Genomic DNA, 18,870 nt, shown 5'->3' on the forward strand with positions numbered 1-18,870 from the left:
CCTGGTACGTTACTTCGTCTGAATGTGTTCCTAATATCCTTACTGAAGAGACCAAAGGGCATCATGCGTACATGCAGAGTCACGAGAAATTCTATGTATCTGAACCTCACGTTCAATTCCGGGGAGCATACATCTGCAGTAACACTACCGAAGAACAGTCAACGCGTTTTCACGATGTCCACGACGCAACTATTCGATAACTTTTCCAGCCGGGTCATTGGTCATATAGCCTATTGATGCTTCGAGAATCATTTCCACCACTGCCAGCTCCTCTTCGTTACGTGGCGCGTAAATAAACGTCCACTCTGTCGGCGGGCCAGGAACGCCTGGACCTGCCAGTGGGTGTCGCTGCCCCCACCCCTTCGACACGACTTCCTTCCCATCTTGGGCGGCCAGTGCAAGATGCAATGTGTAGTCGTGGTAATCGTGCATATGTGCGATCTCTCTCTTCGTCCTGCGCACCGTATCGTGACTGGGAATGTTTTTTGGATCATTGATGGGTACAGAGGGGAGCAGGAAGATCGCTTCAGCGTGGAACTCGAACTTGGATAGGCTGAGATGGGTAAGGTCGGTGTGGCGAGCCTGCACGCGTGGAATGACCGTGGCCTTGAGTTCTTTAAGGGCGAAGTCGGGGTCTGGCGCTTGGTTGCGCTATAGGTGCTAGCGATCAGCTATAGCGTGACGGCGGCGGCGAGCGTTACTTCACCTGTCTTTGGATTATATGGCTAGTTGTGACGGGCCGCGGACCATTGCGAGGAGGCAAGTCAGGTAACCACCTGCGCTTCTCGGGAAGGCGGTCATATATCGCAAGGCCCTTTTGCTCCTGACGGAATAAGGAGAGGACACAAACGATGATGTATCCTCTGATGTTCTGGGGAGCGTAGGAAGGACCGCCAGATAGAAATGTCTGGTAGTCCCTGCGAATGTAAGGGAAGGCAATGGTGGAGGCGACTGCCACAGCACAGCAAGCAGCGGTCAAGCCCCGATTTTGGATGCCAAAGAGGTATCCGACGAGGTCATGTTTTATGCTGTCGATGAAGGACATGCTCTGTGTCTTGGAAATGTTGTCTTCAACGATACGGGTCTTATATTATGCCTGGTTTACTTATCTCTTTGACAAAGCGACTTTGAAGGGCTAATTATACATCGGCCATCAATGTCGGGAGAAGCAATCAAGATCCCGCAGTACTGGAGGTAGAGAGATGTTTGATGATGAGAACGATCATCCGTTTCTGCACTCGACTTTTAGGTTTTGCCTTAGCGTGCACCGACATCAGCGATATTCTATGTCAGGAACCTTTCACTTAACCGGAGAATCGGGAGCCGTGGATTTCGGTATTCGGTTGGCAGTGCATTCATGTTGTCAAATGCTATCCTCTTCGGGCTGGGTGGAACATTGTAACTTCTGTCCCTCAGTACTAGTCAGCATGCTCGGATTTGGTTTGTCTAACGGAAACATTAGTGCCGCGCACCCAGGATAATCGGGATGTAAAAGGCTTTGAAGTCGGACAGTCGCGACTCTGTATCTCCGTGTCGTAGCCGGACCTTCAGTTCGCCTTGTCAGCTTCTGTTTCAACCAAACGGGCTTCACGTATCTACCATGCAACATATCGATGAGGCGCGCCCACTGAAAGTGATAGTCGTGGGTGCTGGACTTGGTGGGCTTACCGCCGCCATTGCACTTCGTAGGCAAGGGCATCGCGTCCATGTAGGTCTCTAAATATCTTAAAGATCCTCCGGCGATGACGTTGTTTTCTAGATACTTGAATCTTCGAACTTCAAAAGCGAACTTGGTGCAGGTCTGGCAGTACCACCCAATACTGTACGCTCTCTTCAAGGTCTAGGTTGTAATATCGACAATCTCAAACCTGTGGATAATCTTTGTGTACGTATTTTTGTATTACATCTTGCGTGAAAGTGCTAATACTTCCCTTAGTTCAGTGCCATGGCGCATGACGGAAGTCCTGGCATGATGAACAACATGACGGACTATCGCAAGGCGTACGGCGATGTAAGGAGTCTAATAATTCCTTTTCCATTTTGAGTACGTATTCATGAACGCTCGACAGCCTTGGGTAATGGCGCATCGTGTTGACCTTCATAACGAACTCATGCGAGTTGCCCTCGACCCTGAGGGAACGGGACCTCCTGCCCAGCTTCGTTTGGGCAACCAGGTGACGTCTTGCGATGTGGATGCTTGTACCATTTCTCTTGTCGATGGAACGATCTGTTCCGCCGATCTCATCGTTGGTGCTGATGGTATTAGGGTAGGCACCAAATTACTTTCGCTGGTGGTCATGAGGTAACGAGAGGCTTAGTCCACCATACGCTCCTATGTCTTGGGCAAAGAAATAGACATACCTCCTACCGGTATCGCTGGATACCGCTGGCTCATCCCGGCAGAAGCTCTGGACCCTTATCCCGAACTCGATTGGATAGTCAAGAATTCGCCCTTGGGAGCACGTTTAATCACAGCTCCCGTCCGCCGAAACGACGACAATGAACAGACCGGTGCTACTTCTGATAAGAATGACGTTGACAAACGTACGATCATCATCTATGCGTGCCGCAATGGCACTATGATTAACGTTCTTGGTGTGCATGATGACCCACGAAACCAGAATGAAATCGGTGAGTTCTCAGGAAGCCGCCTTTTCTCAAATTTTTAATTATATCCCAGGATGGAACGTACCAGTTACCCAAGAAAAATTGCTTGAATTTTTCAAAGACTACCATCCACGATTCAAGCGCTTGCTTGAGCTAGCCGACAATATCCATTTGTGGCAAATGCGTGTGGTCCCGCGGCTGGAGACGTGGATTAATAAACGGGTGTGTTTGTTGGGCGATTCTGCGCATGCATCACTACCAAGTAAGGTTGACCTGCATGATACTTCGTGCGGTTTACTGACAGTTATCTAAACGTAGCACTCGGACAAGGCTTCGGGATGGGTCTTGAAGACGCTGTAGCTCTTGCAACCCTCCTTCCCTTAGGAACCAGAGTGTCTGACGTCGAGAAGCACCTTGTCGCCTACGAAAGTTTGCGTAAAGAGCGCGCTGAGTATGTAGCCATGGAATCTTTCGAACAGCAGGATATCGCGACAAAACGAGGCTTGTATCTCAGGTGTAAGTAATTTACATTCTGTATTTCCTATGTGCATCGTACTAAACCACAATTTTGAAGCTCCTACAATGCGCGATAAAATTATGGGTTATGATATCAAAGCCGAAGCTGAGAAGGTTTTAATGGAAATGACCTCGACAGCTCGGTAGGTAACTTGTAGCTAATATCGGCTATATATGAATACACTTTCGCCACGATATGTCTCCATTGCATCCATCTTGCTTAAGCCATGAGACATACAACTGAAATTTCAGCGGTCATCATATGGAGAGTTTACCACCGGTGCGTAGAGTTCGAATTATGACCGAGCCGAGGAAGATCGGAAAAAATTTTGTTGATTGTCGAGTATGGAAACACCTCGCACACGGTTTTTCACCGTTTGATATCTATTTTGAAGTAGTCGGAGTCAGAAGATGTATTTAAACAAGTTTCTCTTAGAAGTAAGACATAGCCTGCGGGGGCGGCGGTTTTACGGTCTGCAAAGATATGACATGAGCAATGGAATCTGAAGCTCTTTTGAAATCAAATTACATTGCTTCTCCAGTTAGAATTGGGACAGCATTGACGCGGAGTATTCACGCAGCAGGAAGTCACTGGAAGGCGATACGTTCCGCCCGGCTGGGACCGAATTGCACAGATATCAAATATCGTTGATTATCTTAGGTTGGCTTCAGCACCGGCTCTTGTTGAGTTATCTTTGGTGGTGCTACCCTTCTAAACGCCCCCAAAGTCCTTACGACTTTCTCCTTGCGAAATGCCAAGCACTCAGTGGTACCACCGGCAATTTTTTCTAAATCAAGTTTGGTAGGTCTCAAATATTGAATAATCGGACTTATTCTCATATGTGTCGTTGAATGTGGTTTACGATACCAGGTCCCGCAAGAGTTGTCGCCTTTCTCATCCAATCAGAAAAACTAAAACCAGATCCGTAACCTACGTATACTCGAGGGGATACACTAGGAACATGGCATACAACACCCCCATGTGACCATCGCTGTTCGGCATCCTACTAGAATACAAGACTGAAGGGAAGCATCATTGACAATTGTTATATTCCTTCCCTGCGTCGCTTACACGATGGCACCTATTATCACTGTGCGGTGGTATCCTTGACTTGAATCCATATGACTGACTATTTTCATTTCTTTCACGCAGCAATGGTCCAGACTTATTCGCTTTGTTGCTATCGAGACTTCTCGTGTGCATATCGGACAGCCCGTGGATTCTACCCTGGATGGTAAGTCGGGAGTATCCCCGCAGGTCATCAAGTTACCGACGACTTCAAGTTGGTCTAGCGGCATACCAGGGAAGGCCAATCGAGGCTTATGAGATACTCGGTTCTGCTCTTGATCCATTCGCACAATTGACCAACAAGACTCTCACCGTCAAGCAGTTATTGGCTCCGCTGTCTGGAGAAGATGTCAAGGTCGTCCGATGCTTGGGCCTTAACTATCCAGCGCACGCAGTAAATCTAAAACATTTCAGTTATTATTTACGCCCTGAATTTAATAACTTCCTTAGAATGAAGGGAAAGTAGAAGCGCCGAAGTGGGTACCTCTTCATCTCCTATTTCTTGAACATGAATCACTGAATGTTCGGCACATTAGGTTTCCTAACCTTTTCTATAAGCCAGTCACATCGCTTATTGGACCCCTTGAACCTGTGATCATTCCTGCGGTCGCGCAACCTCCTGCGGTACACCAATCCGACTACGAGGCTGAATTTACTGTTGTCATAGGCAGAGCAGCTAAGAATGTCACTGAAGCCGAAGCTTTAGACTATGTCCTTGGATATACCGGCGGTAATGATGTAAACCTAGGGCCCTTTCATGCGATATGGTTCTCACCAATTGTTATGTAGGTGTCTTTTCGACAGCATCAATTTTCGGTCTCTCAGTGGGGTTTCTCCAAAGGTTTTGGTAAGTCTTGTGCTCAGCCGTTCTGAACGCGTGTGAACTAATACGTTCTTGGACCTTCGCAGACAATACAAATCCCTTTGGTCCATGTTTAGTTGCCGCGTCATCTATTCCTGATCCTCAAACTGTGGCCATTAAGTTTACACTGAATGGTAACACCGTCCAAGACGGAAATACCGCGTAAGCGTATTTTTTAATAGTTTACCTGACGATCCATTAATATCTAATAGCGATCAGCTTTTTAACGTTAAAAGGACGATTGCTTATCTGTCACAAGGCACGACGTTACAGCCGGGCTCAATCATTATGACCGGTACTCCTAGTGGCGTTGGGTTCGTCCGAAATCCACCTCTCTACCTTAAAGATGGGGATCAAATGTTGACTTGGATGGGCGGTGGAATTGGTACGCTTGCAAACAGCGTTGTAGAGGAGAAGACTACGACTCTTCTGTCAGACTGAGGCAACTGAAGTATAATATACATATCCCGAGCAAATCTGAAACGAGTTTACGGTCTCCCTTAGTACAAGAAATCAGAATCATCTCTTCGCTGTTAGGGCAGTATCATATTTGTACATTGATTCGAGCTCTAAAAGCCATCACGTAGTATTTCTACGATGTATCCCGATCCTACAACCCTTTATTCGTCTTACAAACCAATCGTCGACCAAAAGCTGTACGCTATAGTAAGTCGTAGCCACAAAAAGCAAAGAAGGACTTACAGCATCATCTGGATCCTCAGGTATGATCTCGAACCGCTTGAATACCGAAGCAAGAGCGATGTGAAGCTGGACCATTGCCAAGGTCTTTCCTATGCATGCTCTAAATCAAGTACAGAACCGGTGAGGTTGTGGCAAGTTCACCCGACAGGAGCAAGAAGCTTACGCCGGTCCATCAGAAAAAGGTTTGAATGCTCTTCTCATCACCTCAGTATCTATTTCGAGCCAACGGTCAGGGCTGAAGGTGTCAGCATCATGTCCCCAAACCGTAGGGTCGTGGTGAAGGCTATAAATGTGAACGCCGACGGTGGCCCCGGCAACAATATCGTGCCCGGAAATTGACATACCACCCTCGGGCACTACTCGTGGGAGACTACCTGGTACGGCAGAATACATGCGAAGAGTCTCGTTGATACACGCATCGAGATATGGCAGTTGTTGGACATCCTCGAAGGAAACAGAGTGATTCCCAGGTATGTGTGCATCAAGCTCAGCACGAAGCTTCGCCTGAATTTCGGGTGACCTTGAAATGTAATAGATGGCAGCGGCGATGGAGCTTAAACGAGTAAGTCCAAACCCCAAGGATTAAGCTTATGTAAAAACGTACTTTCTTGTCGTGTCGGAGCCGGCAACAAGCATTGTCAGGACTTCCACTATCAATGGTTCTTGTTCAAATGTCTAGCAGAGCATGTAAGCGGTTGAATTTAGTAACATTCTAGCGTCTGTACCTGGTGTTTCTGTCGTTGGAGGAATCTGCCGACTAGATCCATAGCATCTCCTTGGGTCACAAGGGATAAACGTTGCGACAACAGGTATGCAACGGTTCTGGCGACCAGTAGCCCGTTTTTTACTGGTCCTCGAAGTACGGCGTGTCCCATTGGCTTCCACCAACTCGGAAGTATTCCAACGAAGTAATTGTATGTCTCCCGGCTACCTGCAATTTCCATGAGAGATACTTCCATAGTCTCATTTGGTATCTCATGTTCAAGAGTGAGACGTGGATCCTTTGGAATACTGACGGTGTCTTGGGAAGCTGCAACCATACCAAAAGACTCCCCAAAAATAAAGTCACCGATGGAATCGAAAGACAAAAAGGCACACCCTGACGTTTGCATGGTGATGGGCAAAATAATAATAATAATAAAGAAAGTATAGGCTTACACGGTAGACAATCGAACCAGACGCATTGGCTATTCTTGCTGTAAGACGGGCCGGCAAACCGAGTATCCCACTCTTTAAGGAGACCATTAACTGCACAAGTGATTCGAGGAGAAAACTCGGCAACAGTCTTCGGAGTGAAGAAATGATACATCATCTTTCGCTTTTGGCTGTGTTCGGTTTTCTGGCGAGTTGAAAATATGGATGGAAGTCCGATGGTAGCGAATGCATCGTAAAAGTTAGATTTTGTGACGCTAGAGCCTCGGGAATAGATGGAAGAAAAGGCTCCGGAGCAGCTGAAGGAAAGTTCGGTAGGTGAGATGCGAACTACTGGGCCTATATGAAAAGTGACTCAATTGAGCTACGTTCCATAACAACTGATATACCTGGAAAAAACTCACCATACTTTCTATGTATCTCATATAGTATCTGTGAACGACGAAGAGTCCACCCAGTCCATACAAGCCAAATATAGGAGAATTTAGCAAGGAATGGGCCTGGATATCTCCGTAGGTCATATAAATCCAACCAGTAGGCATAGACATGAAGAGCAACAAGAACAAAGAGTGCCTTTGCGATGAGGAATAAGGCGCTGAGAATCCCAATACAAGTGAAGCACATTATGGCTTTGATAACGAGCTGAAGAACTTGTCCTTTTATTTCTTATCGGCGACAAGTCTATTAGTAGCGGGAATGCCGCTGAGTCGTCATAATTGCCCAACGCGTGATCAGTGCGGAAGAAGATCTATACCGAATCTGAAGTCAACCGAGAATCAAGGCAACCCTAAAGAACGAACGGTAAAGGCCGTGACATGGGAGAGAAAATTAAAGAAATAAGCCACTAGAGAGGAAAGTCCAATACAGAGGTGTCATTTCTCGCTCCACCATCTCCGAAATTGTCTTTTCTGTCCAAGGAATTGCGAGTAAATTAACATTCATCGTGTAGCGTCATTTGCGAACGATTGTCGCGGAGACAAGAATAGTTCCTTGGATGGGCGATTGCCTGTCCGAAAAGTGCCATTCAGTCCAGCGGTCGGAGTTGAGCTTCACAGCCTCTGCAGTCGGAGTCAATCTGTCGCGTCGGGGAGAACCGAGCTTGTGGTTGTTTCAAGGCCCCCGGGTATACCACATGCACCTTCAAATGTTCGAATTTCGAGCTTTCGAACCCACGATCATTGTGGAAGAAGTGGAGAGACGACGATACCGACACTCAGAGTCACAAGAAGAAGATGACCCAAAATAGCAATGCAGTTCTTGACCATCGTTCCTTCCGAAGAAACTGGATGTCACTGCCTTAGGCAACGCTATCACACTTTTCCGAAGCTGAAAGACGAGAAAATCGTAGTTGGCCAGGATTTTCTAGTCTGTAGGCCCGTATTCCCCCATCTTTCCAGTGTTGGATTGGGGATTGGACTCAAATTCGACTGTATTTTGGGACCGATCAGTTTTCAGATTTCATCAAGTACTAGTTCATAAGAGATGTTACTAATCAATTCAGCGGACGGGATCTTTAGGTGAGCATACAGGGTTTGATTAGTTTGCGGCCGGTCGCCAGAATAATGTATACGTTTCTTGGGGCTAATTTTTTCATCTCTTCTTCAGGATCGTTCGAATTCCGACGCGAGCATTCTGGCTGTCGAAAGCATCGGAACATGACATCATTGGAACAGCCTAATCAGCATGAAAATATGATTACAGAAAGTTTCCCATAAGTACTGGCTTCGTTGGTATGAGTTCCAGTAATCATGGAGGCCGACGGGCACCACTCTCTTCTCGATGTCTTTCTCAGCGTTGCTCATAATTCTGAAAAGTCCAAATATATGGAAAGCCTAACGGTCGCGCTTCATATCTGTGTCATTTTGAATTTCAAAATACCATTTATAGTAATCGGACCCAGAGAAGTGTGCTGTTAGTACTATGACCAATTCAATGGAACAAGATTAATCAACCATATAAGGAAAAAGTACTTAGGTCTTAGGAGTAGTCACCTATACATAAAACAGTTATAAACATGAATAACTTATAATTCTACTGTTTTATGTGTCAAGGAATCTGATTCTGATAGTCTCTAGCCCATGGGATGGCCAGAATATCAAAATTGGGGATGTGCTCCTCATCATTTGCAGAATGATTTACCTATATCTCTTCCAATTCATTTCAGATGGATATGGAAATTTATACACATCATTAGACAATATATATCATCTATTATATAACAGTAATACCTTCCCCAACCACTAGAAATGCATAATACAAGGTATATCTCCTCCATCCCCTATTACCCTTTTTTAACATGTATTTCTGAAGGTTTTCTTTGAATTCTGGTGTTATTCAAAGGTTTTTGAGGTCTTGAAATACAATGGTAAAACATCTGAAGTGTTCTGAGGCACAGAAAAGTGATTTCCTATATGTGCTCCTCCTGAAGTGTAATATTATCATTACTACCATTTCTGGAGCCTGATAAATCGTTCCTATAGTCATTTTAGTGTTTTCAAGGTCAAGGAATTCATTGGTGACAATTCCAGTCTCATCTGAAGCTCAGAAAATAAAATAAACCATATGTGCACCCCAATCCTCTCTTCCTAATGTGCTTGTCTAATCCTAGTAATAAAATATGCTACAAGTGCTATAGAGGAATTGGTTTGAGATTTCCAAGGTCAGATAATCAATTGGTGAAGTCCTCTGGTCAATCCAATGCACGCATCTCCTTAAAAAACCCCAAAAGTGAATATTGCAGCCATTTTTGTGAAATTACCTATGCTACCCACTCTCCAAAATCCCCATACATCATCAGCAGGTCCACTTTTATGTTATTTAGGCTTATGAGCATTCTAGTACTGTTTCCTGACTCACCCAGCTACCAGAAGCCAGCCCAAATCTTATTATGACTGGAAAACAGCCCCTATGATTATTGTTTCTTAACGACTTCAAGAATTGGATGTGACTGTTACAGCTGACCAATTATGTGACCGTGATTCCGAGCTCGGAAGCTCAGTCACACAATTGGTCAGTGGTGACCATCTATTCTCAGTCACGCAATTGGTCAGCAGTGAGACCATGTGAAGGGATCAGAGGATCACATGACTCATACATGTTCACAAAGTAGGCCAATTTATTAGTGTGAGGTGAGGGTCTTGGTGCAGACATTGTATGACAGAAGAGATTTAAGGCTATGTTGAGGGGAAGATACATTGTGTGAATAGTAAGGTGTGTACTCACATGTAGTGTAGTGATGAGATACAAATGATTATTTAGATAGTTGGAACACTCCCATACTTTCCATGATTTGACACACACAAGATAGTGAAAGCATTTGATGCATACTGTACTATTACAACTGGATCTTCACAGGGTGTTATGTGTTATGCACATCTTCACAAAGTTACATCTTCATTATGATGTCATCTACCTTAATAGGCAGTCCAGCATTAGCTGAACCGAAAAAATAATGCTATATTTAGTAATTTAAGGCACCAAAAGGGCCTGTTACATGTTACGAAGTTCACAGATATTCACTTCACAGGGAGTTGTTATGTGTTATATGAATATCCAGTTGTAATAGTACAGTATACACTGGGGAGCAGGCCATATGTCTGCACTATGGAGATTCTGTATCAGACCAGTTATATGATAATCAGATAGATATGAAAAGTTATGATGATAGGACTGATGACTGAGTCTTTTTTCATCTGGAAAATCAGGTCAAGTGCAAGAGAGAGTGGTACTGATGCATTATATTTCTTGAGATAGGAGAGGAAGACAGACCCTACATCGCGCATATTATTAATATTAATATTTCTTGCAGTGAATAATCAAATACGATTTTGGTTATATATAATATACTTTTAGTTATTATGTATATTAGTATATATGATATAATGTCCAATTGTCCTAAATCCGTGACCCATTGTGTCCCAGGGGTACTCAGGTACCGATCTATTTGGAATGTCATTTATCTGAAGCGCGACCGTTAGGCTTTCCATAACAAATACAATGTCTTGGAATGCGGCCAGGACACCTGGACATACTCGGATTTGGACATTATCTCGTCGGCTCTGGCACAGGATATCAAAGCGATCTTGGGTTCTTTTCCCAAAGTTGCAGTCGTCAGCGAAAACCATCCCTACATATTTGCTCTCATGCTTGCTGTATGGAAGCTCGGAGGGACATTCATCCCTATCGACGTCCATGTGCCCGCTGAACTTTTGAAGGGCATGCTACATATCGTTGATCCTACCTGTCTGGTGGTCCCTGAGACCGATGTTTCCGACCAGCGTGTTGCCTCTGGTAAGGTTATTCATCTGATCTATTGGCATTTATTGACTCCTTTGTTCGCCTGCTAGCGATTGGCATACATGTTCTCCCCTTTGATGTGAATGCGTCAACCATGACTGCACTTCGACAGAAATACGCCTCATTTACTCAGAAAACCCGGCTATCTGGGTACCCACTTCCTCATGCTGATAGTGCATGCCTCTATCTCTTCACATCCTCTGCATCTTCTACTGCCAACTTGAAATGCGTACCTTTGACTCATACACTTATCCTCAGTAACTGTCGTTCCAAGCTTGCATGGTGGCGGCGCATTCACCCGGAAGGAGAAATGGATGGGATACGAGTTTTAGGGTGGGCACCCTGGTCGCATATCCTCGCCTACATGCAGGATATTGGCACAGTAACGTTCCTGAATGCTGGTTGCTACGTATTTGCGTCCGTCCCATCCACATATCCCGCACAATTGGCAGCGAATGGATTGCAAGGCCCAACTATTAATATCATCGATTCACTCCTCAACCGGCGAATTGCGGCATTTGCTTGCGTACCGTTCATCTTGAGTGAACTGAAAGCTATGTGCGATTCGGCTTCCGGTCCAGATGAGCATCCAACGTGCTTTAGAGCTGAGGAGAAAGCTCGCCTTGTCAGCGCTCTGCAGAGTCTCAGGATGCTCGAGTGCGGGGGGGCTGCGCTCGAGGCAGATGTCACGCGTTGGGCTGTCGAAAATGGCATATCAGTCATGGTTGGCATTGGAATGACGGAGACAGCCGGCACGGTGTTTGCAGCGCGCGCCCAGGACGCCCGTTCTGAGGGTTATTCTGCACAAGAAGCCCTCATTGCTGATGGAATATTGTCGCTGGTCGGACCTGATAACGAGGAAGCAGCCTTCGATGAGTGTTTCGTTGTTTAGAATTCTCGCAGGAAATTGAAACAATGTACAGAAGGGGAGTTAGTTGTGAAGAGCAAGCTCATTCCACACGGATACATCAAGTACCGTGATTCGTCGTTTTCGGTAGACTTGGATGGCTGGGTAACGTTCACTACGGGAGACAAATATCAGCGCACGCCAGATGGACGCTTCAAGTGGCTTGGAAGAAAGACCGATTTTATTCAGGTTCGTGAAAACGGTCTCACGTACTCGGAAGTCACTCTGATAGTCGGCATAGATGACAAGCAGCGAAACATTGGATCCCCGACCTATCGAGAAAGCTCTCTGTGCGAACCCAAGTATCGCAAATGCATGCATCATTGGCGATAGATTCCTGAGGGAGCCTGCAACCAGTATATGCGCCATTGTCGAGATCAGGCCAGATGTGGATATGCCTTCGTCCAAAGTTGACAGAGAGATTGCGAATGCCCTGGCTCCAATCAATCGCGACCTTCCTCCAGCACTTCGCATAGCATGGTCTCGCGTTCTCATAATTCGACCTCCTCAGAAAATTCCAGTTACGAGGAAAGGCGATGTGTTCCGTAAGAAGATTGAAGATATGTTTGGGTCCTTCCTTGGTGTTGGCATTTCTACCAAGGTGGAAGTCGACCATGAAACTAAAGGTCAGGTTTTTCCAAGCTATATAAGTCGTGCTGACGGGCAATATTACATATTCTAGACGATACGGAACATATCGTGAGACAAGTTGTGAGCAATCTTCTTGGAGTCCATGATCCTGAGCTATTGTCTGTTTTATCTTTCGCCGAGGTGCGTCTTAATTTGTAGTCAGACGATAACGAGTCCGTTTCATGACTTTTTCTAGCTCGGAATGACTTCATTTATGGCCGTTAGCATCGTCAACACCTTAAACAAACGTATCGACGCACTCAACCTTCCACCTAATGCCTGCTACATTCATATCGATCTTAATTCTCTTGTGGATGCGATTTCACTTGAACGTGTACATCGGAGTAACCCTGCAGACTTGCCTTCTAATCCGTTCCCTGTCTTCGAATCACATCAGCATAACGATAAGGACATTGTGATAGTGGGCAAGGCATTCCGTTTGCCCGGCTCATTGAACAATGCCACGTCTCTCTGGGAAGCTTTGTTATCAAAGAACGATTCGGTCATCCATGATATCCCACCCGATCGCTGGGATCACGCGAGTTTTTACCCTCATGATATATGCTTTAAGAAAGCAGGACTCGTCGATGTTGCACATTACGACTACAGATTTTTTGGCCTCACGGCTACAGAGGCGTTGTCTGTATCCCCGACGATGCGTCTCGCTTTGGAAGTATCCCTTGAGGCCTTGGAGAATGCAAATATACCACTATCTAAGTTGAAGGGGACGCGAACTGCTGTCTATGTCGCCACTAAAGACGATGGTTTTGAGACGCTCTTAAATGCCGAGCAGGGTTACGATGGTGCGTATATCTTTTGCTTTGGCCTAAGAATGATACTAATCTTAATCAAACTTTTAGCCTACACGCGATTCTACAGCACAGGACGCGCTCCGAGCACCGCAAGTGGCCGTATAAGCTAGTGCGAACATGTTTTTTTTTCAGCGAAGTTGTTCGGTGCTCATTTCACGTCTAGTCTTCTTGATATTCATGGGCCATCTGTAACCGTTGATACGGCGTGCAGTGGAGGCATTGTCTGTATGGACCAAGGTATGATCATGCAGTACTCATTGGAAATTTCGGTGTTGTAACCAAGATGCATGTATTTCTAGCCATCACTTTCTTGCAATCTGGAGGAGCCGATACCGCTATTGTTTGCTCGAGCAACACACACTGTTGGCCGGGATCATTTATGTTCGTAGGATACTTGACTAAACATCAACAACATCACTGATCTCAGATAGGTTCTTGACGGCGCAAGGCATGGTTTCTCCAAATGGAAGATGCGCTACGTTCACTACCGATGCGGATGGGTAAGTGTATTAGTTCTGAATATTAGAACCGATCTTACGTGCAGTAGATATGTACCTTCGGAGGGCGCAGTGGCTTTCATTCTCAAGACACGCAGCGCAGCAATACGCGACAATGACAATATACTCGCCGTGATAAAATCAACAGATGTATCCCATAACGGCCGTTCTCAAGGGCTAGTTGCACCAAACGTAAAGGCGCAGACAAACTTACACCAGTCACTACTACGAAAAGCTGGGTTGTATCCTGATCAAATCAAGTCAGTCGCGAGCACCTCTTGTTCAGTGAAATTGCTTATTTATCGATCACAGCTTTATCGAAGCTCATGGAACAGGTTCGATCGATTTCTAAGGCAGGAGACTGTTTTCTCATTTCTTATACAGGTACATCTCTTGGAGACCTTTCAGAAATCCAGGGTATCAATAACGCCTACACCTCACCCCGACCTCGTCCAGCTGGCCCTCTTATCATTAGCGCGTCAAAGACAGTGCTAGGGCACAGTGAGCCAACTGCAGGGATGGCCGGTATTCTCACAGCCTTGCTTTCATTTGAGAAAGAGACAATCCCTGGTCTCAATCACTTGACGGAGCACAATCTGAACCCCTCCCTTGATTGCTCTGTAGTTCCTCTCCTGATTCCTCACGAGCCTGTTCACATCGATAGTGCAAAGCCTCATCGAGCTGCGGTTCTGTCAGTTTTCCCGTCTTTTATACTTTACTTCTTATACTCATGGTGATGCAGGTCATACGGTTTCGCGGGTACGCTGGCCGGTGTCATCTTAGAGGGACCACCTTCTGATGCTCCACGGTCCTTGTCAAATGATACGCAAAAACACCCCATGATTTTCGTCGTCAGTGGAAAAACCGTGCCTGCACTGGAAGCGCACCTAGAACAGTATTTGGCATTTTTACGGGTCGCAAAAGCAGATGACTTCCATGACATCTGCTACACCACTTGCGTTGGAAGGGAACACTACAAATACCGGTTCTCTTGTGTTGCACGAAACATGGAGGACCTTATCTCACAAATCGAATATCGACTGACGACTCTTTCTAGTTCAAAACAGAAGCCTCGCGGCTCGCTAGGTTTTGTGTTCTCAGGACAAGGCACTTATTTCCCTGGTATGGCAGCGGCACTCGCTTCACAGTATTCCAGATTCCGAGCGCTCGTCTCCGAGTTTGGACAGGCTGCCCAAGAGCGGTCGGGTTATCCGGTTGACAAGCTGCTGCTTGAGGCTACCGATGCATTACCCGAAGCAAACAGCGAGGTCGACCAAATTTGCATTTTCGTCTACCAGTATTCTGTTTTGCAATGGCTGCAGAGTCTAGGTATTCAACCAAAAGCCGTCCTCGGTCACAGCCTGGGAGAAATTACTGCCTCAGGTAAATCTATTCCGTTGAGTGATGCACAATGCAGTTTACTGACATCAATCATCAGTTGCAGCTGGTGCCCTTTCTTTCGAATCTGCGTTGGACCTTGTGGTCACTCGTGCCCGTCTTCTTCGTCCTAGATCAAAAGATTCTGCGGGGATGGCTGCAGTAGCAGCATCCAAGGAAGAAGTTGAAGGACTCATTGAAACGCTCAAACTTGGGGAATTACTGAGCATTGCGGTTCATAATGGTCCGCGGAGTGTCGTTGTGTCAGGTGCATCAGCCGATATTGATGCCATGGTTGTCGCAGCTAAAGCACGGGGCTTGAAAGCCTCCCGCTTAAAGGTTGACCAAGGCTTCCACAGCCCTTACGTTGATTCCGCTGTTCCTGGTTTACTCAACTGGTCCAATGAACATTGCTCGGCCCTCTTTCCCTTGAACATTCCTTTATACTCGACTTTGACCGGCGACCTCATTCCGAAGGGAAGGAGATTGGGCTGGGATCACTGGGTGAGATGACTTTTAATATATTCGCATCATGATCTTACTTGTGCTCAGGTAAACCATGCTCGAAAACCTGTTCAGTTTACGGCAGCAGTCGAAGTCATGGACGAAGACCGATCCATCGGTGTTCTCGTTGACGTTGGACCCCAACCCGTTGCATGGACCCTCCTTCAAGCAAACGACCTCGTCAATACCTCTGCAGTTGCTCTATCCGCAAAAGCTGGAAAGGATCAAGAGATGGCGCTGCTCACTGCTTTGAGCTATCTCTTCCAAGAGCATAACCTTTCCCCCAACTTTCACGAGCTTTACTCCCAACGTAACGGTGCTCTCAAGAAGACACACATTCCCACCTACCCGTTCCGCCGTGTCCACCGCTATCCGACCTTCATACCGTCACGAAATAAAAGTCCTGCTGTCGCTAAGGTAGTTATTCCGCCTCCAACCGGCATCTCTGTACAAAGGAATGTGGATGCAGCATCACAGTCGAAGGTATCGGATCGCCGAGCTGCCTTGACCGCTTGCCTTAGAGCCATCCTCGAGTTAACACCAGAAGAGGAGTTTGGTACGCAATTGGTTCCATGATCAAGTGTATTCTGAAAATTGATCAGCGACGTAGACCTTTCTGAGACTCTCAACGCTCGCGGTGTCGACTCAATTATGTTTGCACAGCTGCGGAAGCGAGTTGGGGAAGAATTTGGCCTCGATATACCTATGATCGATTTATCAGACGTGTTTACGGTGGAACAAATGGTCGAATACCTTGTCGAACAGTCCGGCCCTGCTTCACTGAAGGACGCAGAAATTCCAGTTGATCAACCACTAGACGGAGAAGCTCTCCGGACAGGGCTCATTTCGTGCCTTAGGGATGTGCTAGAAATTTCCTCTGATGAAGAACTTGGTGAGTATCCATTTGGGTACCTGTTCCGTGCATTACTGAATCGCGTGTTACTCAACAGACCTTTCTGAAACTTTGAACGCTCGTGGGGTTGACTCGATCATGTTCGCTCAGCTACGAAAACGTATTGGGGAAGGGTTTGGTATAGAAATTCCGATGATATATCTGTCTGATGTGTTTACCATGGAGGACATGATCAATTTCCTCATCTCCGAGCGCTCGTAGGTCGGGTATGTAGCCACTACTAGTCAAGTCGTTCGCCGAGGTTTTTGTACTATAGCATATTTTCTACTACACGGATCTGCCATTTGCATTCGTAGATAAAGCATATTATGAACTACTTAATTCACCCTGCTAGCCTTATTCCAGAATGGAGTCAAGCTCGTGTGAACATGTCTGATATTTCGTTAAATGCTAGTAACGTTCCCGATAGCACGAGCATGAGCACAAGCAAATGATATAGTTATCCACATTATACCAGCAGGATGATGTATAGATATGTCCCAAATATAAAACAAAGCAGAATGCGTGATGAGATAACGATACAATAGTAGCAGAATATGCTGGAAGCGAACGAATACGATGTGGACGAGGATACGAAGACGGGAATCGGAGAAATAACTAAGTTAACTCAGCAATATCGAGAGGGATACCGCTTAAAGTGCCATGAAAGTCTCTCGACCCAAAGGCTAACGCCATTGCGATAGTCCTGCGACTCTCGAGATCCATCGAAGCATAGAACTGTTCACCGGAGTCAAATTCGATCTCGGTGCAGTCTGGCAGTGTCGCAATCTCTCGAAGGAGACTGTACAGGCTTGCCATGAGCTCGAGTGGGAGTCCAAACTTTCTGACCGATGTGAAAGAGGGAATATAGCGAATGAGGTCTGCACATATGGTGGCACGGCGTTGTGGACTGATAAAACATGTGGTAGGGGGTGTCACAACTAGTTCGCGGACGTTGAAGAAGGCAAGGAGAGAGGTCAGGGCCGAGTCGCCTATGATGTCGGCGGGAAACGCGAAAGCAAAGGAGGGGATGTTGGGGAGAACACCAACCGAGGAGAAACGGATTAGTTCCTGTTGTATCTCGGGGGACTTGTCCCATTCTCCCGTGGCAATCGAGCAGTTTACTTTCAGCAGGCCGGGGCAGTTGTACTTGACTTGCACAAAAGTCGAGCGTAGAAGCTCCCGGAAGAATTCCTGGGAAATGAACGGTCCTATATGCAAAGAGAGAGTGTGCAGTGACGAGTTGCAAGCTTGAGTCATGCTGTAGAAGGTCAACGTCGTGATAGGTTGCAGGGGGAGCAAGGAAATAGCCTGGTTGTTGGCAAATCCAGCGACTATCGTCGCGTCCCCGGGAGAGCTAGCGATGTAGGCAGTGAACATGACTCGAGAGAATAAGATGAGAGGCGCTTACGACGCGCAGGCCAGACAAAATTTATAGCTGAGGACGGCCACAGACTCTGCAAATCCCGTGACCCCGACAATGGCCCAAACGCAAACAGCACCAACCGGTTTTAGAAATGACCATTTCGGCGACTAAATGGTAGAAGACGGTAAAGGGGGTGTGAGTACTAAGAAGCTCACCTATTGACGACTAAAGCGATAGTTTGAAGCCAAGTTGCTCATAGCCCGATGATACCTGGGGTCGAACACCATAGCACCAGCTATATAATCGCCGAAAGACGCACTGCCTGCCGCAGAATCGATAGAATCCGACCAAAGGGCAAGAAGAACGCAAGATTGGAGGAAACGAAAGCAGATCAGAGAGAACAATGGACAATCTCCAGGGGGCCAAGCCGAGCAGGGACTGACAGGAAGCACGAAATCGGCCCAGATTGGAAGTCAGGGTAGCAACGTAAGCCTGAGGCTCATGATGTAAACTGACTTGATGGGGCAACGTCCATAAATGCGGCTTCTTCGGGGTATAAGACGATAGCTTCAGTCTACATACAGCCCGTGCTTGTGCCAGGTATGCACAGGTTAGAGGTAAGAAGGTTGTATAGTCGAGTCATAAGAAGACTGCAACCATTCCATTGATCAACAGATTAGC

At 46.4% G+C, this 18,870-nt stretch overlaps 6 protein-coding genes across 6 annotated transcripts; 3 read left to right on the plus strand and 3 right to left on the minus strand.

Annotated features, from left to right (window-relative positions):
- Positions 1 to 11: 11 nt before the first annotated feature.
- Positions 12 to 1,204, minus strand: EV420DRAFT_139364 (uncharacterized protein). The gene is made up of 2 exons (XM_060468990.1): positions 707 to 1,204; positions 12 to 651 (listed from the first exon to the last, which is right to left on the minus strand). The coding sequence occupies exons 1-2, from the start codon at positions 1,043 to 1,045 to the stop codon at positions 190 to 192; spliced, it is 801 nt and encodes a 266-aa protein (XP_060333712.1). The 5' UTR covers positions 1,046 to 1,204; the 3' UTR covers positions 12 to 189.
- EV420DRAFT_1665661 (FAD/NAD(P)-binding domain-containing protein) lies at positions 1,205 to 3,382 on the plus strand. The gene is made up of 8 exons (XM_060478977.1): positions 1,205 to 1,708; positions 1,760 to 1,885; positions 1,937 to 2,011; positions 2,070 to 2,267; positions 2,319 to 2,631; positions 2,681 to 2,869; positions 2,926 to 3,123; positions 3,182 to 3,382. Exons 1-8 carry the CDS (start codon positions 1,601 to 1,603, stop codon positions 3,268 to 3,270), a joined length of 1,296 nt encoding a protein of 431 aa, XP_060333713.1. The 5' UTR covers positions 1,205 to 1,600; the 3' UTR covers positions 3,271 to 3,382.
- A 611-nt stretch (positions 3,383 to 3,993) lies between these two features.
- EV420DRAFT_1528185 (fumarylacetoacetate hydrolase) lies at positions 3,994 to 5,841 on the plus strand. Its single transcript, XM_060472494.1, has 6 exons — positions 3,994 to 4,586; positions 4,643 to 4,668; positions 4,729 to 4,930; positions 4,982 to 5,039; positions 5,102 to 5,216; positions 5,267 to 5,841. Exons 1-6 carry the CDS (start codon positions 4,356 to 4,358, stop codon positions 5,493 to 5,495), a joined length of 861 nt encoding a protein of 286 aa, XP_060333714.1. The 5' UTR covers positions 3,994 to 4,355; the 3' UTR covers positions 5,496 to 5,841.
- Positions 5,274 to 7,717, minus strand: EV420DRAFT_139423 (cytochrome P450 monooxygenase pc-bph). Its single transcript, XM_060468991.1, has 7 exons — positions 7,313 to 7,717; positions 6,915 to 7,247; positions 6,482 to 6,855; positions 6,361 to 6,431; positions 5,920 to 6,309; positions 5,757 to 5,856; positions 5,274 to 5,708 (listed from the first exon to the last, which is right to left on the minus strand). The coding sequence occupies exons 1-7, from the start codon at positions 7,530 to 7,532 to the stop codon at positions 5,634 to 5,636; spliced, it is 1,563 nt and encodes a 520-aa protein (XP_060333715.1). The 5' UTR covers positions 7,533 to 7,717; the 3' UTR covers positions 5,274 to 5,633.
- Positions 7,718 to 10,789: 3,072 nt separating this feature from the next.
- On the plus strand, positions 10,790 to 17,205 carry EV420DRAFT_1665682 (uncharacterized protein; the record flags this gene model as incomplete). Its single annotated transcript, XM_060478978.1, has 19 exons — positions 10,790 to 10,831; positions 10,886 to 11,198; positions 11,255 to 12,045; positions 12,097 to 12,300; positions 12,353 to 12,737; positions 12,794 to 12,882; positions 12,938 to 13,544; positions 13,602 to 13,662; positions 13,717 to 13,790; positions 13,853 to 13,934; positions 13,985 to 14,053; positions 14,101 to 14,310; positions 14,363 to 14,385; positions 14,435 to 14,741; positions 14,793 to 15,433; positions 15,489 to 15,931; positions 15,980 to 16,487; positions 16,542 to 16,823; positions 16,882 to 17,205. 19 exons carry the CDS (start codon positions 10,790 to 10,792, stop codon positions 17,043 to 17,045), a joined length of 5,295 nt encoding a protein of 1,764 aa, XP_060333716.1. The 3' UTR covers positions 17,046 to 17,205.
- A 1-nt stretch (position 17,206) lies between these two features.
- On the minus strand, positions 17,207 to 18,706 carry EV420DRAFT_139529 (uncharacterized protein). The gene is made up of 3 exons (XM_060468992.1): positions 18,330 to 18,706; positions 18,235 to 18,280; positions 17,207 to 18,180 (listed from the first exon to the last, which is right to left on the minus strand). Exons 1-3 carry the CDS (start codon positions 18,346 to 18,348, stop codon positions 17,442 to 17,444), a joined length of 804 nt encoding a protein of 267 aa, XP_060333717.1. The 5' UTR covers positions 18,349 to 18,706; the 3' UTR covers positions 17,207 to 17,441.
- Between the last annotated feature and the right edge of the window lie 164 nt (positions 18,707 to 18,870).

This window comes from Desarmillaria tabescens (assembly GCF_030435595.1).
Source record: "Desarmillaria tabescens strain CCBAS 213 chromosome Unknown EV420scaffold_10, whole genome shotgun sequence".
Taxonomy (NCBI): Eukaryota; Fungi; Basidiomycota; class Agaricomycetes; order Agaricales; family Physalacriaceae; genus Desarmillaria; species Desarmillaria tabescens.